A 22,917-nucleotide genomic window follows, 5' to 3' on the forward strand; every position below is an offset into this window, starting at 1 on the left:
CAAGTTAGTATTAATGCCACCAAGATCAGATGAGTTGAAAATAGCCTGTCTAAAGGCATTGAATTTGGAGTTGTGTGCCTGAATTGTAATAACTCTGCAGAATACATTGGCAGTATTATAAAAAAAGCAAATTTTTTGTTATGTTTGCAGCACTTGCACTGCCTGAGCAAAATACAGTCTTACACAACAATCTAGTAAAACATTTGTCTAACCTTGCCCAACAGGGGGGCAGGCAGTTGAGGATGCAGTGAAATCTCACAACAACTGCAAGCATTATTTTGTCTCCTATTAGGGTTGCTGCTTTTGCTTTGATGCAGCTGTGGGGATCTTTCTAGTTGATGGAAAAATCAGTTCTGCAGTGCAGATTTTCTGTTAATTGACCATTATGAAATGCTTTGTCAGAGGGCTTGCCACATTCTCATTTCCGACTTAAATTTCTTTGATATTTCCTAGAATCACGGAATGCTTTGGGTTGGAATGGACCTTAAAGATCATCTAGTTCCAACCCCCCTGCCATGGGCAGGGAAACCTTCCACTAGAGCAGGTTGCTCAAAACCCTGTCCAGCCTGGCCTTGAACACTGCCAGGGATGTGGCAGCCACAGCTTCTCTGGGCAACCTGTGCCAGTGCCTCTCCACCCTCATAGTGAAGAGCATTTTCCTTGTATCTGATATAAATCTATAGAATCATAGAATCATAAAATGGTTTGGGTTAGAATGGACTGTAAGATCATCTAGTTCCAACCCCCCTGCCGTGGGCAGGGACATCTCACACTAAACCATGTCATCTAAGGCTCTGTCCAACCTGGCCTTGAACACTACCAGGGACAGAGCATTTATCACTTCTCTGGGCAACCTGTTCCAGTGCCTCACTACCCTCACAATAAAGAATTTCTTCCTTATATCTAACCTAAACTTCCCCTGTTTCAGTTTAAACCCCTTGTCCTATCACTACAGTCCCTGATGAAGAGTCCCTCTCCGGCATCCTTGTAGGCCCCCTTCTGAAGATATTGGAAGGCTGCTATGAGGTTTCCACACAGCCTTCTCTTCTCCAGGCTGAACAGTCCCAACTTCCTTAGCCTGTCTTCATATGGGAGGTGCCCCAGCTCCCTTATTCTCGTGGCCCTCGTCTGGACTTGCTCCAACAGCTCCATGTCCTTCATATGTTGAGGACACCAGAACTGTACACAGTACTCCAAGTGGGGTCTCAACGAGAGCAGAGTAGAGGGGCAGGATCACCTCCTTTGACCTGCTGGTCATGCTTCTTTTGATGCAGCCCAGTATGCGGTTCACTTTCTGGGCTGCAGTCACACACTGCCAGCTCATGTTCAGTTTGTCAGCCAACACCTCCAGCTGCTTTGCCCCTATCCATCAGTTCTGTAGCTCCATCATAGAAGGCTACCAAATTGGTCAGGCATGATTTGCCCTTGATGAAGCCATCTTGGCTGTCACCAGCCACCTAGTTGTTTTACATGTGCCCTAGCATGGTTTCCAGGTGAATCTGCTCTGTGACCCTTCCAGGGGCACAGAGGTGAGACTGACTGGTCTGTAGTTCCCTGGGTCTTCCATTTCCCCTTCTTGAAAATGGGGGTTATATTTCCCTTTTTCAAGTCATCAGAAACCTCACCTGACTGCCATGATTTTTCAAACATGATGGACAGTGGCTTAGGAACTTCATTCACCAGCTCTCTCAGGACTCATAGATGGATTTCATCAGGTCCCATGGACTTGTGCACATTCAGGTTTCTAAGATGGTCTCAAACCTGATCCTCTCCTACAGTGGGCTTAGGGTCTTCATTCTGCAAGTCTCTGCATTTGTCTTCCAAGACTTGAGTGGTGTGGCTAGAGCACTGTCCTCTTCCCAGTTTCCTTATACTCTAATCACAATCCATCCACTGTCATAGTACAGTGCCATGCAGAAAGAAGGTGCCTGTTCCTCTCTGTTGTTAAGGAGTCCAAGTGTCAGAGATGGTTTGCATACATCCAACATGGACCCGCAGCAAGAGAGCAGATCGTACAAACAAGTGGTAACATCATGGCTCATGGTATCAGGGAGCATGGCATGGAAAGGACCTCTTGTCCAAACCCCTGCTCAAACCAGGGCCAGCTTCACCGTTAGGTCATTTTGCCTGGGACTGTGTCCAGTCAAGCTTTGAATGTCTCCAAGGAAGGTACTCCATAGCCTCTCTGGGCGCTTGTCTGATCATAGAATTGTAGAAACCCAGGCTGGAAGGGACCTCAAGGATCATCTGGTCCAACCTTTCTACACAAAGCATGATCCAGAATAGATGTCCCAGCACCCTGTCCAGCTGAATCTTAACAGTGTCCAGTGTTGGGAAATCCACCACTTCCCTGGAGTGATTATTCCAATGGCTGATTGTTCTAATTGTGAAAAATTTTCCTCTTGTACAGTAGGCATCTCCCCAGGAGTAACTTGTGCCCATCACCCCTTGTCTTTTCCATGGGACTCCTTGTAAAAATTGCATGGGGACTTTGTTTTCATTTATAACTGGGAGGAATTAATCTTGGTGCAACTTATAGCTCATGGTCTTTTACTCTGCAGTTCTAAGAAGAGTTTGCCTTCACCTTCTCTGTAACTTCCTGGTAGTCAGTCAAAGATAGAAATTAGATCTCCTCTTCATCTTACCTTCTCCAGGCTAGCCAAACCCAGCTCACCCAGCCTCTGCCTCTGTGTCACCTGCTTCAGCTCTCCAGTCCTCTTGGTGGCTTCCTGCATTTGCTCCAGTACAGGCATGTCTTGACCTGGACAGGGTGCTCAGTTGTCTCACAGATACGTGGTAGAGGGGAAGGATCATTTCCCCAGCCCTGCTGGCTGCGCTCTCCTGCTGCAGCCTGGAACGTGGTCAGCCACTTCCTGTTCAGCTTCCCCACCAGGACCTCCACAGCCTCTTCTACAAAGGCTGTGTTCTGTCCAGTCAGCCTCAGACTGCCTTGTGTTAGGGTGTTGATTGCCACCTTACTCTGACAGGCCTCAAAGTCGCTTTAACTCTTGATATTAGGCTTTAAGTGATTTAGTGTGTGTAGACTTGAGTAACTTCATCAAAATGAAGCGAAGTCAAGACTTGGACTCCTTGTGTGTTTCACGTAAGAGGATGCACTATCACCTAAGGGTGAAAAATTTGAGGAGCGGTACAATGGTTTGGTGTTGGAGGTTCTTGGCTGCCAGTCATCCTTGTTTGTGGTCCAAGGATGTGCTTTAATAAGCAGACTCTGGAGAGCATTCGTGTGTGAAATGTTCTGTTGTTCATCAAAATATGGGAAACAGGTGTTTTGCCCTAGAAACTGAAGCAAGCGATTTTCCTCCCTTTTTCTTTTTTTCTAGTGCATGAGTAGAAGACATACCATTTCAGCAATCTCATCCCTTTTCATATGCTGCTGTGATTTAAAATAACCTTTAAAACAAAAATGAAATCTCATTAGAAAATGCCATCCTAATTTGGAGCAACAGTTCCATAATTTGTTTCTGTGATATTAAATTAAATGTTTTGTAGAGTAGAATGAAGGTAACATTTACTTAAAATCCATGCACCATTACAAGGTATTATTGCTTAAATTATTCCACATTTTGGAACATGTTTTGTTTCTAATTAATCAAGAGACTCTCAAGTTTGCTCTTGTTATGCAAATGAAAATAAGCATCTAAAGAATAATTTTAAATGCAAGCTGCTTTACAGTGTGGACGTTTGAAACATGCTAATCTATTCAGTTTGTTAACGTTGTGCCTCTGCCTCACCTCTAGTTTTTCAAACTGCCAAACCCCTGAAATTTCAAAGAACTGCTGCAGTGATGGTCCATCTCACACAATACACTGGGGTTTGAGTGGTACTTGGGGAAAGGGCATAGGAGCAAAACACGTGATGCGTCCCCCAAAACAACTGTCCTTGTTTTCAACACCTTTGAAAAGGGACTCGAGTGTGTGGATGGATGCCTTTGTGCATGGCTGCGCTCACTTTGACACTGGTGACCATGCTAAGCTTTGAGCACCTTGTTCTGCATTTCACTGAATCGTGGCCTCAAAAAAACCCTGTTGAATTTGAATAGTTAGTCACACAAGACTCTGCAAAAATAGGGTTAGATTTGTGGATAAGTAATTAATTAAGCACTACTTAAAGCATTATTTGTATTTTGTTTTAAGAAGAAGCACTGCTGATAAGGTTCTGAAATTCACTAAAGGCTGAGTTGCCCGTGGGGATGTGTCGCTGTGTGCTTGCAGACCAGATCAGTAGAGGTGTAATTACGCAAATCGTTCCTACTCTCTGTAGGTAACAACACCAGCGCCTGTGTTGTAACTGTTGGATGTACACTTGAAACATAAGGACTGAACTTCAAGAAGCAACTTCCCCTTGGCTGCTAGCCCTCCGGGCAGTGTAACTTCTCCCTAAAGCTTGCCAGAGAATTGCTTACCATGTTGTTTGGAGGTTGAGTGTTTTTAACTATTACTTAGTAAAAATAGCCATTTCTTTGTGGTTTTTTTTTCTTTCTTCAATGTCTTTGTACCTTCAGAGAAAGCTTGTAATAAGCAATAGTAACACCCTGCGAATAGGGTGTTCTTGGTGGAATAAAGCCCAAATTAATTAATTAGGTGTACTCATATTCCAAGGGGCTATCGTTATTTCTTCCCCATACAAGATGAATGAATTCTGTTGTGGGGATCTAATTTTCTTTGAGCTTACGCAGTGTGAGTAATTATGTGATACCTGTATTTTAATCAAGAGAAGTGTGTTCTAAAGCCTGTGATGAATTTACCTGCTTGACATTAGATGCATGTAACTAAAAGAAGGGAGCATGCATTAAATTGCTGTATTGAATTGCTGCTTTAAAGGAAAACAGCTGCATGCTCATGGTCTATGTTCTACTGGATCGTACATTAGTATGCAAATTAGTCTATTTATTTCCAAAGCTTTATAAACTATTTTGTCTAAGAGACGTTTAAATTAAAATCATACATAATAAACAAGTAGTAAAGATGAAAACCAGACAAAACCTAAGTATTAGTGGAAACACAACAGAAATATGATTTACATGATCATATATGATATCGTATATATTGTTGTATCCAAAAGCCTGAGCCAAAAATGAAGACCCAGTTGTGATAGGTGCTGTGCAGATGAAAAAAAAAAATCTCTAAAACTGAGTTTTGCTTCAGAAGTCCTAAAAATCTGTGTTTGTGGCTTTTAGAGAGCTGTATTGCGCTCATTTTGCCATTGACTTGTATACAATGAGATGCATGCACTTTCCCTTGCAGAAGCATTGTAGAGTCCACTCAAGCCTGACTTTATCTTGGTTGTTCTTTCTGTCTTTCCAGATTTGGATGATCCAATAGTAACAGTCCACCAGAGCATTGGGGAAGCAAAAGAACAGTTTTACTATGAGAGAACAGTGTTTCTCAGGTGTGTTGCCAACTCCAATCCACCTGTTCGGTACAGCTGGCGACGTGGCCAAGAGGTACTGCTGCAAGGGTCTGATAAAGGAGTGGAGATCTATGAGCCCTTCTTTACCCAGGTAGGAATGAAAGTACAGGGTTTTTTCTTTCCTTAGGCTACTTGCACCAGATTCTTTGGTGGATCTGCCCGTACATCCCTGCTGGGTTGTGGTGGGGCTAAGTGGGCATGCCCTCCAGATAACTACACCCCAGCACAGATGCACCCATATGTTATTGTAAGACATCCTAATATAAAATATATCCTTTAATTTTTTGTAAAATTATGAAATAGGAAATTATAGGAAGATGCACAGTGAGTATTGTCTGCAGGAGCCCTTTTGAAGTCATTTTGCTTGGGCGCTACAAGCCCAAACATCTGATTTGACTGCTATTTCCTGATCTTTTCCAGTACAATGCAAAATGATTCTGCATGGATGTTATAGCCTAAAAAGCTTTTCAAGAAGGCTAAACTCTATGGCAACTCCCTGTGGTTTTGGTTTTGGTTTTTTGTTTGGGGGTTTGGTTGGTTTTTTTTCTTTCTTTATTCTGCATTTCCCTTCTTTGAATATAAATTTTTGTTCCGGAATTATAGACTTAAAAGATCGTGTGACAAAAAAGGAAATAAATGCTTTTTTTAAGGCTTCCTGCTCTCGCTTGTAGCCGTGAAGGCAGACCGGGCTGTCAAAAGGGTCTGTCAGAGTAGATCAGATTAATTTATTGTTAGCACATTTGCACAGTCTCATAATGAGAAGGTGGCATATCCTGTTGTCTGTGAACAAAAGTGTGTGATGGTGTTTGCAAAAAAAAAAATCAAAAGAAAAAGAAAGGAAAAGACAAAAAAATTGTTTTGGAAAATCTCAAGCAATAACGAGTAAAGACAGAGGTGAAAACTGCCTGGTAATTTGGTTCTGATAGGAGAAAGCAACCTGCAACTTTCATAAATAATCTTCAGCTAATGATTTGAGAGCACCTTCATTTTTTCTTTTTATTGTACTTGACAGCTTTATATTGCTACAATGGCTTCATATTTTACTGAGAAACGCGTAGCCTGGAACCTTGCAGAGATGAGAATTAGATTACATAGTCATGTTATTGGTCCACTAAATGTGATGAGATTATTTTTAATTTAACATGTACGGACCCAGTTTAAAACAAATCTGTGGCTTGTTTCCTTGGACTCAAGTGTGTAAACTGACATGGTTTTTTTTAATGTTTTAATTGAAAAGGGAGAGACTCTTTAAATGGAACTTTCTGTTTTATGTTTCAATATGGGAATGCTTCCCTATCATGTAATAAGAACATAACTAATAAGATATGTCACATGAAATTAGATTCAATTTAAAAAAAAATCTCTAGGTTACTGGGAACATTTTTCCTAGAACCCTCTGTCTGGGCTGAATTAATAAGTAAATCAGATTGTCATGTTGATAATCAAAAGCTTATCCATAACTTTTTTACATTTTTTGAAAGTCAGTTTGAATTAGTATCTTGTCTGTGTGCCTAGGATATCTGATATATGTTTATAAGAGGAGAAGATGTAGTTAGAAGTTCAAGAGTCATAAATGTCTACTGCACATTTCTGCATAATTGGTGCAGCTTTTGGTAAGTTAAGAAATAGTAAAAGCTGCTGCGAAGAGGGATAGAGGGGATTTGACTTCAGAGCATCATGAGATATGAATGTAGGTGGCTTTTTTTTTTGTTGAGTGCTTTGAAGGTAGATTATTAATCTGAAAATCATATGAAATGTAAAGGAAAACAAATCATAGCACAGTTAAATTTTTTCAGGAACTTACCCAAAGAAGACTAGTTTTTCTTGCCCATAGAAGGCACCTGGGAAACTGGACATATACAAATAAATTCTTGAACTCTGGACAGATTTTTTTCAGTGAGTCAGGTAACATCAGCTGCTTATTTTAGCTGCTGTGGGGAAAGAAATTGAATAAACATGCACATTCTCATCTGCAGGAGTGTTTTAAATACTGAACTTTTCAAACCCAAAATCTTGGTGCTGAATTTTTTCCTAAGAGTCTGCATCATCCTCATTGCACATTGTAATTGCACAGCCTGACTACAAGATTAAATTTGCTGTATTTACAATAATTATGCAATTAGACATAATTAGACTAATTATCCGAGCCAGTGAGGAAAATATATACATTTTTATAAATCTCTGCAATCTGGGGACATGATCCAGAATACCAGTGTGAGCTCAGCCCACAAGTTCAATTTGGAATGTAGAGCTGCGGATTGAATTGAGGGGATGTAGCTGCTCTGTCTTTGAAGAACTCGATGACTTTGGTAGCTGCGTTTCTACTAACCTGGATTGGGCCCTTTTCTATCCCAGATAAAACTCTTTTTAAAGCAGGATTTCTATCTTTAGGAGCAGCCTTTCAAAGGCAAACACTAAATCAGCATGTGCTTAATTTTAATCACATGATTTCTGTGGGACTGATTTACATCAGTTCCCATACTCCAAACATCTACCAAGCTTGATTTCAACTACTGTTTCTTTTCTTGCCTGGCTAATATATTCTCTTTTATTGTTTTGGGGTTTTTTGCTAGTTCCATACATGCATTTTCACTGACTACTAAATTTTTACTTATATAGGCCTGGGCAGTTGGTGCCTGTGATACTGTGCAAAAATTAAAACTGTTCAAAATTTCAAATTGTGAAAAAAATTCAATACATTGCTCAAGATGTGGTAATATTAAAAGTTGTTCAGCTTTAACAGGACAAATGACAATTTTCCAAAGCTTGCCCTTTTGATGCTTTGTGAGCCTCTTCAGAGTGTCTTCCTCCCTGGGACACGGTTGTGCCTTAACCTTGTCTCAGCATAACACATTTTTAGCTTATCACTATAAACACAGGCAAAGACTTAAAAACAGGCAGCTGGAGGAAGAGATTGAAAGCCTAAGGAAGTTTGTTGTTTTAATGCTAGAATGAATAATGTGCGGATATTGGTACATGTAGATTTGTTGGATGTTTTTGCAGCCCTCCATGCTGTTGTATCTCCACACCTGACACTCTGTTGTGCTTTGCTGTGCTTCCTGTACATTCTTCCTCCTTTCTCTGCCCCATGACATCTCTCTGTGCTCGGGGTTTTGTATCTAACACTCCTTCTGCCTTTTTCTTACCCCTGTTGCAAACAGCGCTGTAAGATTTTACATGCATTTTTCAGCAGCTTGCTTTTTCTCCTGACTTTCTGGTTCTGAGGTGCCCATTTCACATAGTACTGGAAAATGTCATATTTTCCAGTTCTCTTTTGATTGTGTCTGAAGGAACTCCTTCATTACATATCCCATTCAGATCCCTGCTCCATCATTTACACTGCTGGCTAAAAATAAAATCCATCAGCAGCTTATTTTCAAAGGAAAACAGCAGGATTTCTGTACCTTGTGATTTTTTTCATCCTATAGATTGTACCTTAAGACATGTTATCCGGAATAATGCTGCGACATGAAAGACTCTGTCAAACCAATTTCCCCCTCGCTGCTCTCTTTTCTTTTGCCTTTAATTACAAATGGAGCTACAGTTTTAGCTTATGCCAGCTACTGTTCTTTCAGATAATTAAACAAAATATGTTTTCTGGACCACTTCAACATCTGCTTCTAATTAATCACCTCTGAATCTTCCTCTTGCCTTTTGAAAGCTAGTCTTGGTGTTTCCTGTATCCCTGCTTGCTCCTCAACCTTGGTCCGTTCCTAATGCTCACTCTTGCACGCCCAGGGAGAAACAAAGATCCTGAAGCTGAAGAACCTCCGACCTCAAGACTACGCAAATTACAGCTGCATCGCCTCAGTGAGGAATGTCTGCAGCATCCCTGACAAGATGGTGTCCTTCCGACTCTCTAATAAAACAGGTAGGCCTCGAGCAGCGAGCCTCCCCAGTTGTTTGATGTGCCCATGGTCTTTTCTGTTTTGGTGGTGTTCTCTTGCTTAAAACATACATGACAGTCTGCAGCCGCCCAGCGGTGGGAACTATTCAGGAACAAGTTGGAGAAGCCATTTTTGGGGGTTTTTGTCTCTTGTCACCAAAGTTAGGATTTGAAGAACAGTTTTGATTTATTGCTCTCTATCACTCTCTGGATTTTATATCAGGATTTGCATTTTCACCCAGTGTCAGGGAGGTTCATTGCTATGGACAGACTTCATGCAATCATAGAATGGTTAGAGTTAGAAGGGACCTTAAAGACCATCTAGTTTCAACCCCCCTGCCATGGGCAGGGACACCTTCTACTAGAGCAGGTTGGTCCAAGCCCTGTCCAACCTGGCCTTGATCACTGCCAGGGATGGGGCAGCCACAGCTTCTCTGGACAACCTGTGCCAGGTCCTCACCATCCTCATAGTGAAGAATTTCTTCCTAATATCTAATCGAAATCTACCCTTCAAAGAACATACTGCAGCAAGGTAAGAGGAAGGGGCATCTCAGTTAAGGCTGGGCATAGAGTAAAAGAAAATACTCAAATACTTTTCTCAGTGCTTTGTTGAAAGCTAATTATTTTTAGTCAAAAAAATATTTTAGGGAAACCCCCTTTTAATATTCTTACATTGATTTAAACGTTTGATTTTATATGATTGATTTTATATATTCTTACATTGATTCTAACATTGATTTCTTACATTGATTTAAGCAAAAATGTTTTCTTTCAGATTTAATTGGTTCAAATGAAAATACTCAAGCAGTTGTATTGAAATGCTTTGCAGGAGGATAATTAGGCACTTAGTCTGTGCCCACACTATCTGCACGTTGTGGCATTTCTTGTGCATTTTCTCTTTTCTTTGGACTTGTTCCTGACCACACAAACAGTTGGTTGTACATCTCCCTCTCTTTGTGCATCTATCATTTCTGTGTATCTTGAGAGCCTCATGCCGGTGGCTGATCACAAGAACTGCAGTTGGGAACGGCTGGTTTCTAGGAGGGTGGAAATTACAGATTTTTAACTCCTCTAAAGGCTGTGTCCAGGATTCGCAAAGGATGTGTCTGAAATGGTTTATAAACCTGATGCCAAAGAGCAAAGTTCACAGCTTAGATTTCTAAATAATCAGAAATTTCAGAGAAGTGCTTTCTGGAGAACAGTTCTGCAGCAAATGTAACATTTGAAGACTTCAGGTTAAATTACATTGGGTTATGCCTTGACAGTGTATGCCTCAGGGCCTTGAAAACAGGTAGCAAATGAACAGAACAGTTGAGGCATTAACATGCTGAGTGTGTCTAAGATGAACTATGAATTTGATTTCCGCTTGCACATTTTGCGTTATTTCTGTCCTCACGGCTTTATTCCAAGGAGTTGCCTTCATCTTTTTCTGAATTTCTGATTTGACAGCAGGGACTTCAAAACGGTGGTATGTACCATTATTGTACCCAGCCCACTGCAAAGCAAATTCACAGCTTAGCTTTAAGGCTGCCACTTGCAGTAGGGGAATAACAGTCAGCTCCAGAGGTATCTGGCAACATGATTTGGAAGCCCTTAATTTACTCTCATTAATTCTGCCAGAAAAAAAATCATAATGTGAAGTTTGTCCCTCATTAGTTGCTCTGATTTCATACCAGAAGAGGCATGAAAGCCTGTCTGCTGTCAAGAGGTGTAGCTGACAGCAGCTGTAGGTGGGAGCAACACTTTCCTCCACAAAAACAGAGTATGAGAATTGTTACCACTCCCATTTGTCAGAGCGATAATTTTGCTGCTGGAGCCAGAACAGTCTCTGTCCATGTTGGACCTTATCTGCCACAGAAGTTTGTTTATGTTACAGTAGTGGGGGAACATCAAATAGCATAACTATTCCAAACTGAGGACAGGTGATCATGATCTAATTTGCAAAAAGAATGAATTATTTCCACCTTACAAAAGTCATATTTATTTTGGAGAATGATGTCTCGCTACATTAATGGGAATTGCTCTTCTGGAGTAATTCCCAAAGTAAACAAGTCTGAAAAATTGCAAGGATTCATACTTTATCCTGAAGAACTTGGTGGCATCAAGGGTAAGATTAATGGCTTTAAACTGACATTGGGTGGATTTACTTTAGATACTGGGAAGTTCTTCCCTGTGAAGGTGGTGAGGCACTGGCACAGGTTGCCCAGAGAAACTGTGACTGCCCCATCCCTGGCAGTGTTCCAGGGCAGGTTGGACAGGGCTTGGAGCAACCTGATTGAGTGGAAGGTGTCCTTGCCCATGGCAGGGGTTGTGGAATCATGGAGTCATAGAATAGTTAGGGTTGGAAAAGGCCTTAAGATCATCTAGTTCCAATCCCCCTGCCATGGGCACTGACCCATGTCGCCCAAGGCTCTGTCCTACCTGGGCTTGAGCACTGCCAGGGATGGGGCAGTCACAGTTTCTCTGGGCAACCTGTGCCAGTGCCTCACCACCCTCACAGTAAAGAACTTCTTCCTTATATCTAATCTAAACTTTCCCTGTTTAAGTTTGAAGCCATTACCCCTTGTCCTACCACTACAGTCCCTAAGGAAGAGTCCTTCCCCAGCATCCTTGTAGGCCCCCTTCAGATACTGGAAGGCTGTTATGAGGTCTCCACGCAGCCTTCGCTTCTCCAGGCTGAACAGCCCCAACTTCCTCAGCCTGTCTTTATATGGGAGTTGCTCCAGCCCCCTTATCCTTGTGGCCCTCCTCTCAACTTGGTCCAACAGCTCCATGTCCTTTTTATGTTGAGGACACCAGAAATGTACACAATACTCCAAGTGGGGTCTCATGAGAGCAGAGTAGAGGGGCAGGATCACCTCCTTTGACCTGCTGGTCACGCTTCTTTTGATGCAGCCCGGGACACGGTTGGCTTTCTGGGCTGCAAGCGTGCACTGCCGCCTCATGTTCAGTTTCTCATCAACCAACACCCCCAAGTCTTTCTCCACAGGGCTGCTCTGAATCTCTTCTCTGCCCAGCCTGCAGCTGTGCCTGGGATTGCCCTGGCCCAGGTGCAGCACCTTGCACTTGGCTTAGTTGAACTTCATAAGGTTGACATCAGCCCACCTCACAAGCGTGCGCAGGTCCCTCTGGATGGCATCCCTTCTCTCCAGCGTATCAACCAAACCACACAGCTTGGTCTCATCAGCAAACTTGCTGAGTGCGCACTCAATCCCACTGTCCATGTCGCCGACAAAGGTGTTGAACAAGATCGGTCCCAGCACCGATCCCTGAGGGACACCACTCATTACTGGTCTCCAACTGGACATTGAGCCGTTGACCACAATTCTTTGCGTGTGGCCATCCAGCCAATTCTTTATCCACTGAGTGGTCCATCCATCAAATTGATGTCTCTTAAATTTAGAGACAAGGGTGTCGTGCGGGACAGTGTCAAACGCTTTGCAGAAGTCCAGGTAGATGACATCAACTGCTCTGCCCCTGTCCATCACTTCCATAGCCCCATCATAGAAGGCCACTAAATTGGTCAGACAGGACTTCCCTTTAGTGAAGCCATGTTGGCTGTCACCAACCACCTCGTTGTTTTTCATGTGCCTTAGCGTGCTTTCCAGGAGAATCTGCTCCAGGATTTTGCCAGGCACAGAGGTGAGACTTACTGGTCTGTAGTTCCCTGGGTCTTCCATTTTCCCATTCTTGAAAATGGGGGTTATATTACCCTTTTTCCAATTGTTGGGAGCTTCACCTGACTGCCATGATTTTCAAATGTGATGGACAGTGGCTTAGCAACTTCATTTGCCAGCTCCTTCAGGACCCGCGGATGGATTTCATCAGGTCCCATGGACTTGTGCACATTCAGGTTCTTAAGATGGTCTCGAACCTGACCCTCTCCTACAGTGGGCCTAAGGTCTTCATTCTCACAGTCCCTGCTTCTGCCTTCCAAGACTTGGGCGGTGTGGTCAGGAGCATTTGCTGGTGAAGACTGAGGCAAAGAAGTCATTAAGAACCTCAGCCTTCTCCAAATCCATGGTAGCCAGTTCTCCTGATAGCTTCTGGAGAGGGCCCATGTTGTCCCTAGTCTGTCTTCTATTTGCTACGTACCTATAGAAGCCCTTCCTGTTATCTTTCACATCCCTTGCCAGATTTAATTCTAACTGGGCCTTAGCTTTCCTGACCTGGTCCCTAGCTTCCCAGACAATATCCCTGTATTCTTATACTGGAACTAGATGATCTTTAAGGTCCCTTCCAACTCAAACCATTCAATGATTAAATATGCATACTAATTACTACAACACTCGTTGAAGATAATGACTGATGTGTTGATGACCGAGACAAAATGTTTCTGATTTGGCATGACTTCATCTGATACACAAGTTCTTCGGTAGAACTTCACCTGTTGTAACTTCATAGAAGTTATGTAAATTGTAAATCTGGAGTAATCCAAGATAAATCCAAAGTAATGAAATCCAGAGCCTGATTTTGATACTCTGTTTCTGCGTAGCACAGCCCTAGCCTGCCTGTCTGTTTTTAATTTAAAGTTGGAGGCTTTTAACGGAGATGCCTATCTAATGGAAACAAAGCAGATACAAACGAGCTTCTGAAAGGTGGCAAACATGCATTGTATTTATTGTAATTAATGTGGCTACAAGTGAGTTTCGGTTCTGCTGCAAAGTGTGTGATCATAATGTAAAATTGGTGGCAGTTTGGCTATTCTGCGTTTATCAAGTCTGTAAGCATAAGTGGTGTGAGTTTTTCTTGAAATTGGCTGTTGCCGATGAGAGAGGTGACTAAGGGGAGTAGGTGAGGTTTACAGCATCCTTCCAGTAGTGACTTGGCTCACTGAGTTCAGGCTTTTATTGCGGGACACAGGGACTGTTGCAAGATTTGTCAGGTTCCCTTTGGCTGACTGACTTGTGGGTAAAGTCAGGAAGGCTTTTCCCTGTCACGGGTGCACATTCCAGCTCGTGATGCTCAGAGCCATCAGCTGTCCCAGCAGACAGATGGGGATTGTTTGTGGCCCATCTGTGTGCAATGGCCTGCCATTCACCTTGGTTGATAGACATGGTGCGCACACCTCGACTCCCCTCTGGCCCTGGTTGATTGCCACCACATGCTGGCGCACAGCAGGACTCCAGCATGCCATAAAGAGCGTTTGTCACACGTCATGATTGTTGGCAGATCGTGCTGGAGGAGGTATGCTCATGAGATGTGAAAATAGCCCAGTGTAACTATTACTGTATGCCTACTACCCTGCCTGCTTGCTGCATCCACGCCACCAAGGTTCTCACAGATCATAAAATCATAGGCTCACGGAATGGTTTGGGTTGGAAGGGACCTTAAAGCTTATCCAGTTCCAACCCTCTGCCATGGGCAGGGACACTTTCCACTAGACCACGTTGCTCCAACCCCCATCCAACCTGGCCTTGAACACTGCCAGGGATGGGGCAGCCACAGCTTCTCTGGGCAACCTCTTCCAGTGCCTCAGCACCCTCATGGTAAAAGATGACAGCCAAGTCATCTGTTGAACTTTCTGCTTGATAATCTTCCCATATCATTAGAGATTATGGTGACAGAGGCATATGAACACTTGTTTTTTCCCTTTTTTTCTATGAAACACTCAAGTCTCCCTGCCTTCTCTCACCAAGAACTATAGGTGGCTGGGGCATGAATGTAGTCACTAGTTTCAAGGAAAGCATTGCAGATTCAGATTGCAGCTACTATTTACGCCACAGGGCCTTTCATACATCTATATTCCTGTGTACACACCTGAGTTGAGAGGCTAATTTGAGTAACACCAGGTGTGTCTTTGGGCGAGTAGCTCGGGTCTCTGTTCAGGGCCACCGGCCAGCTTGTCCCTGTGGCCTTTTTGCTTTCTGCGCCCAGTCTTGCTGATTATTTGATTGCATGTCGTGGCATGGCCAGCGTTATGATCGATTACTGTGATAGAACCAATCCAAAGGAAACTTCCTGCGCACTTCTTGAATAATTAGAGAGGTAATTAAGCAGATGCCATCAGATGAACATGGATTCGTCAGTATACTTTGGACATGATGCGGTTTTAAAGTGTTACGCATAAGATATAATTAGGTACACCCACATCCCCTTCATTCAACAATGGTGTTAATTACATCAGTTCTGTGTGTGTCTGAAGCCTTTAGACATGCCATCCTATCTCTGTAGGTACTACAGGAGTTAGACTGCATTGGCATCATTTTTCAGACGCACGGATGTCTTTGTTCCAGTACAGACTAGTTTAAAATACAAAAAACAAAGTGAATGTTGTAATGAGTGAAGCTGAGATCATCTCAGAGGCATGTGACCATGCGTATGCTGAAGCCCAAGATGACAATTAGCAGTTATATTGTACAGCAGCACACAGAGGCACTTGTTGAGTACAGACCCACTTTGTATCTAAAGACAGCTATTACTCTGCAAAATTATTATCTAAATAGATGAGAAGTTTGAAGGGAAGCAGAAACACTGAAGTGATTCACCTGCTGGCAGATTGCTGGTGAGTGACAGGAACAGAAATAGAAGTCAAGATGTGAGGAAGAACAGCAAAGGGACTAATTTTGCAACTCTCATTTGCTTTTAGTAGACAGAGTCCCTTTAAAATCAGCATGTAGAAGTTAATTTGGGTAAGTTAATGCAAGCAGGAGTTGTAAAACTAAATGCAGCTGCTTTGCAACAAAATCTAGGGGTTATTCTGAAAAGGAGGAGGAGCCCTGACAATTTTCTAGTGTATATGCTTGAATCCATGCTGTTGGAAGAGGAGCAGCTGCGAGGGTGGGTATCACACTGAGTCATGGCTGCCACACTTTCTGTCTACATTGCTCGTTTTTGTTGTCTCCCTATGTCCATACTGTGCCCAAGAAGAAATCCAACTGATACGATTCTAGATCCTACTCTACCCTTTGGGTTTTCCTTGGGGTTGCTGCTGTCCTGTCTCTTTCCCAAGGCCTTGGAGGGTTCTTGCATTGACATTCACATGTGTCTTTTCTCCATTCATGTTTTTCACCCTCTTAGAGTTCTTAATATATTTCTGTTCCTAAAATCAGTGAAATTTTTCCTCCAAACACCCCTCACAGTTTGAAACTGGAAGGAGCACAAAAGACGGAGCTGGCAGCAAAGGCTTCTGGGGTGGGGGGAGCACTGTGCTGCTGATTGTATCTTCTCACAGGAACAGCTCCCCAACACCTTTCTCATCTCTTGTTCCCCCTTCCGAGTGTTTTGGAATCACTACCTGGATTCCTCTGTTATATCTTCTAATCCTCTTGCCTTGTCTTTAGTAAGGCCTTTGATACGACCTCCCCTAGTTTCCTTATAGCCAGATTTATGAGATGCAAATGATTAGCGGAAATTTGGCTGCACCTTTGGGCTTGAAGGGTGGCGTGATGTCCATCTGGAGGCTGGACACAAGGGCGAATGGGAGCCTCATGAAATTGTCTGAGGAAAATACCATGTCCTGCCCCTGGAGAGGAACAACCACCCAATGTACTAGTACATGTTGGGGCCAATTGGCTAGAAAGCAGCTTTACAGAAAAGGAACTGGGTTGCTCTGCAGAAAAGTTGAAGATGAGCCAGCAATGTGCCCATGCCAAACAGGCCAACAGCAAGCTGGGCTGTAGAAACAGGACTAGCCAGCAGGTCCGGGGCACTGAACCTCCTTCCCTTCTGCTCAGTGCTTATGAGACTGCATTAAACTGCTCTATCCAGTTTCAGGCTCCCTAGAGCAAGCAAGACATGGATGGACTGGAGCAAGACCAGTGGAGGCCACAAAGATGGTCTGGAGCTAGAGCACGTGACGTGGGAGGAGCTGAAGGAGCTGTATTTGCTCACTGCAGGGAGGATGTTCAAACTTTGACTGCGTGAGGCCAGAGCAACCTGATCTAATTGGCACTGTTTCAAGCAGGACTCTGAGCAGAGGCCTCCAGAGATCCCTGCTGCTGGAGATCACCACCCTTACAGTAAAGAACTTCTTCCTAATATCTAATTTAAATCTACCATCTTTCAATTTAAATCCATTCCCCCTTGTCCTATTCCTACATGCCCTTTTCAAAAGGTCCCTCTACAGCTTTCTTGTTAGCCCCTTTAGGCACTAAAGCTGCTCTAAGGTCTTCCCAGAGCCTTCTCTTCTCCAGGCTGAACAATCCTTTCTCAGACTGTCATATTGTTGTCTATGTAAGAAGTGCTGAAAATTCCAAAGACCCATCGCCTTCCCTTAGTCTGGACCATGCGTTGGTCAGGAGGTGTTTCTTTTTGAAGATGCTTAACAGGAACAAGTGCAGTCTCCTTTAGAAATACAGGGTTTATGTTTTTTCCAAGCATAATTCTGCTCTGTGTAAAACATGAATTATTGACATATGATACTAAAATCTGTCAGCAGATTGCATGTGATTGACTAATTTTTAGAGCTGGGAAAGGTAGCGTTAGATACAGCTAACTCTGAATCTTACATCTCAATGCCCACATCTAGTAATAACATAAATGGATCCTTTTAAGAGTGTTCATTGTTTCAAAGTGTCAGAGAATAGGCATGATATTTAGCCATAAAACCACTGAAATTCTGGGCTTCCTATAATATTTCTTCTAATATGCTTGAGTAAAGCAAATAAAACTTTTATCTTAATCTAAAGCACTTTTGGTGGCACTGAGTAATTTGAAAATGTACATTAGTTCGTGTATTGGAAGCCAGTTCAGGCTGCTTAGTGCAGGTGACCATTAATACATAATACTGAGGCTGATTTTTGGCAGCCTTCAACATAGAAATAATCCACAACGATAACTTTTGCCATGAAAGATGAGTATTTCAATACATGATTTTTCAGCTGCATGACATAGTTCATTCAAATCACAGCTGAAGATGACGTTGTGTCTGGGGAATGTGGTGGGAAACAAATTGAAAAACACCTAATTCACTTTTAATCCCTCTGTTAAGCAGTAGTCTGTCTCGATAAACTTCGTTTCACTTCTTTCAGACAATATAGTGTTAAGAGAATTATCTCATTTGGAAAAAACATTTCTCTTAGCATCCCTTGACATTCTCAGAGTGTGACAGTGAGATGTGATCCTGCACTAAAGAGGCTTGAAATCCTCAGATAAGAAATACAGCCAGCTGCATACTTAGAGCTGAATGCTGAAGGTGAATGGTTTTAATGCTTTAGCAAAATGGAATAATAGAAAATAAAGCCGGGAAGGACTGCAAGAGGTTGTCTTGTCCCATACTTCACGGCAGAATGCACTAGATCTAAACCTTGTCCTGCTGATGTCTGTCTAACGTGGCTGCAAGCAGCAGAAGTGCCATGTCGCTGGCAGGCAGTCTGGCCCGCTGCTCTGGTCCTGTCTACCACAGCATGGAGAAGGAATTATCCTCTTCCCCTTCACAGCAGTATTTTGTGTATTTGAAGATGGTTATCTTGTTCCATCTCTTTTGTTGGATAATGAAACTGGCGCGTTATTTTTTGCCTGCGAGTCACATCATTTTTACCTCATGACGTTCCTGTGGATTTCCTCTGTCTGTTTCCTTGGTGACGTTCAATGTTCAGGCCATGTAGAGTACTCCACAGCACCCAGCCTCATAAGCATGGGGCTCAATGTGCAGGGTTTGTTCCATACATTTCCCAAGAAAGTTCTTGTTTATGCATCCTGGTATGATAACTCCCTTTTACCAAGTATATATTGCTAATGTTTGCTTTGTGTCCAGATTGCCACCCACCATAACCCCAAGGGTCCTTTCTCTGCAGCTCCTCATTAGCCATTCCTAGTCCATTAATTGTGTGCGTGATTGTTGCTGATGCAAGTCAAGATTTGTCTTGACTAACTGGCAGCCTGAAAGCTTAGGTGTCTGTAGTACACTGATTATTCAGGGAGCACTGTACTCCATGGAGAGAGGGAGAGAGATGGCTCCGAAGAGAGTTCAACCCATCTATTTTTGGAGAGCAGGAATTGTGCTTTAGGGGTGCTTAAGTCTTATCAAGATATACATGACCTTGGTTTCTATGCCTGACTTCTGGGTGGTTGAAATTATCTGAGATGAATTTAAGCCTACATGTACAACAGTGCATCTAAATATAGTGATGAAGGTGACAGTTTCATGATTGGGTTAGGCTGATTTAACACTGCTCTGCTGCTAAAGGGAGGATCCTGCCTTCCCTTCATACCCTCATGATAAAATGTCCACAGAATGAATAGTTCGTACAGTGTGGGAGCTGTGAGCTATTGTAGTCATCTCCAGAGCGTAACCACCGAGGAAGTGCTCTGAATAGCAAACGTATCCGCCTCCCTTCCTCCCTGTTGGAGCTATCAATGCCACATCTGTGCATGAACGGCAGTGCGAGCAAAGTGCGAGTCATCAAAGCAGTGCTGCTGCTGGATGAAAAGCAGCCAGGCAAATCGGGAATAAAGAGATGAGTCATCAAAGCTGCATCCCCATTGGTTAGAAAACAGAGGATTTCAGAAAAAAAGTTGGAGGAGGAAAAGGAAAAGCTATTGAGAATAGAAGGAGAGCACAAGGAGTGGACTACAGTTACCTGGGCCGGCTAGTTCACATATATATGAACATACAAAGACTAAGTCCAGATGAAAACAAACCTTACTAAATACAGTCTCATTCTTTGCTTTCTTTCTTTCCTGTAACTCTTCTCTTTGCTTCCACTGAACCTCATAATTTTCCATTCTTCATAGTATGCCCAGACAAAATGTTCTTGCACATTACTCAACTTTTAAGACTGTTTTTTTTCTTTCCGGTGACAGGTCCAGGGGAAACTGAAAAATATGTTTTGTTTTGTGTTTTAGTCTCTGTCCAGGTAGCATACACATATTGAGCAGTGATTTCCGGTACATGGGGGCACATGCACCCCAGTCTGAGGATGAGGCACGCTGAGTAATGGGTGGATCTGGCAATCATGGGGGGAGCCACCCTTTTGTACTAGGACAGGTCCATGTGGTTTTGCAAAGATGAGAATTGACCCCATGCGTTAGGGTAAACCTTAAACCACTTGACAATACTGAAAGATGGTCTGGGAATATATTACATCAGTAACTTCATATATTAAGTTAAAAAACCAAACAAGGATACATGTTTGAAAAACTTGGGATCTGAGAACTTCGCCTTTATTTCCTGTGCCCCTGGAAGTGCTGGAATTGTAAAGGCAGTCATAGTGAAAAAAGGTTGAGATGGACTGTTTTATGTGCCTAAACATGAAACTTTTTAGAACTGGAAGTCGTTACAGCTGGAGTATTTTGGTGCTCTTCTGCACATGGATTTCATGCAGCACCTGAATGAGATGCCAACTGAAGTTAAAAGCTGTATGTGGCTGGTCATTGCTTGACAGTGACTTTATAATTATATGTTTTTATAGTGAGGGTGATTGAGCACTGGCACAGGTTGCCCAGAGAGATTGTGGAGTCTCCATCTCCAGAGATAGTCAAAAAACATCTGGGCAGCACACAGTGGGGGGGCACCCTGCCTGAGCAGGGAATCGGACCAGAGGACCTCAAGACATGCCTCTAACCTCAACCATCCTGTGATTTCTTGATGAATTTTGCTCCTAAGCCTGCAAAGAGCTCATGTTTTACATGCCTCTGCATGTTTTTTCTCCCTTGGCTTTGTTGGAGAATTCATTGCCAAGAAAAAAGGTGAATCTGCTCTGGAAAGCCTTGGCCCTTCCCAGCAGAGTCTGCAGATAAATTTGCACATCCTGATAGAGCAGATGAAGTACTGGCAAACGTAGGTGCATGTTTACATGGGAGTTTGGCCCACTGGAATATCTTATCCTGGCTAGTTCAATGCATGCTGGCACTCTCTGCGTAGAGGAGTTGCTTCTTGTGAGACCAAGAAGGACTGACAGATAGCAGTCAGAAGATTATGGTGCTCTTGGTAGCATCAGGGAGGGTAGAGCAGAGAGGATGGGTGTATAAAAGTGATTTTCATTGATGTTTGTTTTTAGGGTTGTTTTGGTTTAGTTTTGATTGTGGGTTGGTTGGGGTTTTTTGGTGGTGTATTGGGTTGGGTTTTTTTTAAGGACTATTGATGAAAAGCAATATTGCAGCGCACTGTGGCAGTGTGGTCAATAAAAAGTTCTTCTACCCTCTAATTCAAAATCCAGACTTCAGCTGGGAATTATAGTTTATTCTCTTTTGAACTTTACTGGGTGCATAAGTACAGAAATGATGCTCCCATCCTAGCAGGGACCTCAGATGTTCTCTCTTTTTGCTCTTTCTTGAAAGGGTCTATTCATATTGTGCGTAGTTAGGAGTATATGCATTGTATTCCTGTGGGAAATCATGGCTGTAAATTAAACAGATGCACATACACACATATATATGAAAGTATAATTAAATTATTACTTCAGTTCTGCATATGGAATAATTCATAAAACTGGAGGAAATAATGTTCTTATTCATCATAGATGAGTGAGTTGTCAAGGACATGACTTTCTGCCTCTACTTTGATATTGCTATTAAAGTATTAGTTTTCTTTTGCATTTCCAGTAATCCTTAAAGCTAATTGTGACATTTTTTCAATTCCATATACCCAGTCTCAATACATATATTTGTCTCACTGTAATTCTAACACATGTTGGCATCAGATTTTTTCTGTACGCTACATCAATGACAGATATCTCTTTCCAGCCAGTGTAGTATCTGTCTCAGATAACCATCCCAGGCAGCAGTAGAGACTCTGCTTCTTTGAAGTTTGGTGAACATTTGTATTGGCTCATTGATTAGATGTTTCCAGTCTCCCTGCCAATGATCCTGTGGTAGCTTTCTTTAAACTGGAGGCATTTTGTTGTAGAGCTAGGTTGTTATGTTGAAGGTGCTTGGTAAACTGATATTGTTAAGTGTGTGTCTTAAAGTGTAAATGATGACTTAATTACTACTAGCTTTGTGCTGGATCTGAGAAACTTTTTTCCTGGTCATTAATCAAACCAGCATGTGTTGCATGCTGTTTTATTATTCTCTGAGGATTGGTATGTGTTGTAGCCACTGTTTATAATTAATCTCTATCTGTATGTCATCAGTGCCTAATTTGTCTTGTGTGCACATACTAATACTAGGTAAAAAAATGATGCAGTTCTGATTCATGGCCCTGCTAGTCCATAGTGGCTTAACCAGCAGGGCCATGTATTGTGACCTAGTGTACTTCCAGTGGCACTTTGTCATATGTGCTGTGGAGTTCGCAGCCAGGCTTTACAGTCCTATGAAATACATTGGATGCAGAAGTAATACTTGCACACGAAAGCTTCTGAATTGAAGTCCCTTTAAAAAAGGATGCAGCTGCAATATGAATGGGGACCTGAACAGTTTCCCTCATCATGAGTAGCGCCTTGTTCTTTGCGGGAAAGAGCTCGCAGTGGCACTGCGGCTGTCTTTGTCCCCTGGCAAACCAACCATGACTTGGAAATGTGGGACTGCCACTCAGAAACCCCTGCTTCTAAAGGGCAGTAAAGATGCAGAACTCTTTTGAACACTGAGCCATTCTCATTATGATTTCCAGATACGATGTTTGGAAAGCTTGTTCCATGCACTCACCCATGGAAATATTTACCAAAGCTTGCTATTGTTTGATAATTAATTTTATTATTACTATCAGAGAGTCGAATGAA

The 22,917-nt window shown here is 42.6% G+C and overlaps 1 protein-coding gene across 3 annotated transcripts in view; it reads left to right on the forward strand.

Annotated features, from left to right (window-relative positions):
• MDGA2 (MAM domain containing glycosylphosphatidylinositol anchor 2) overlaps nt 1–22,917 on the forward strand; it is a 371,741-nt gene that overhangs the window by 190,294 nt on the left and 158,530 nt on the right. For all 3 annotated transcript variants that reach the window (XR_003991066.1, XM_030483781.1, XM_032919889.1), the window contains 2 exons: nt 5,325–5,521; nt 9,169–9,301. Coding sequence is in view for 2 of the 3 variants with exons in the window: in XM_030483781.1 (XP_030339641.1) it covers nt 5,325–5,521; nt 9,169–9,301 (330 nt within the window). In the remaining variant the exon portion in view is untranslated. The remainder of the gene's footprint in view (nt 1–5,324; nt 5,522–9,168; nt 9,302–22,917) is intronic.

The sequence above is a fragment of the Strigops habroptila genome, chromosome 4 (genome assembly GCF_004027225.2).
Source record: "Strigops habroptila isolate Jane chromosome 4, bStrHab1.2.pri, whole genome shotgun sequence".
Classification (NCBI taxonomy): domain Eukaryota; kingdom Metazoa; phylum Chordata; class Aves; order Psittaciformes; family Psittacidae; genus Strigops; species Strigops habroptila.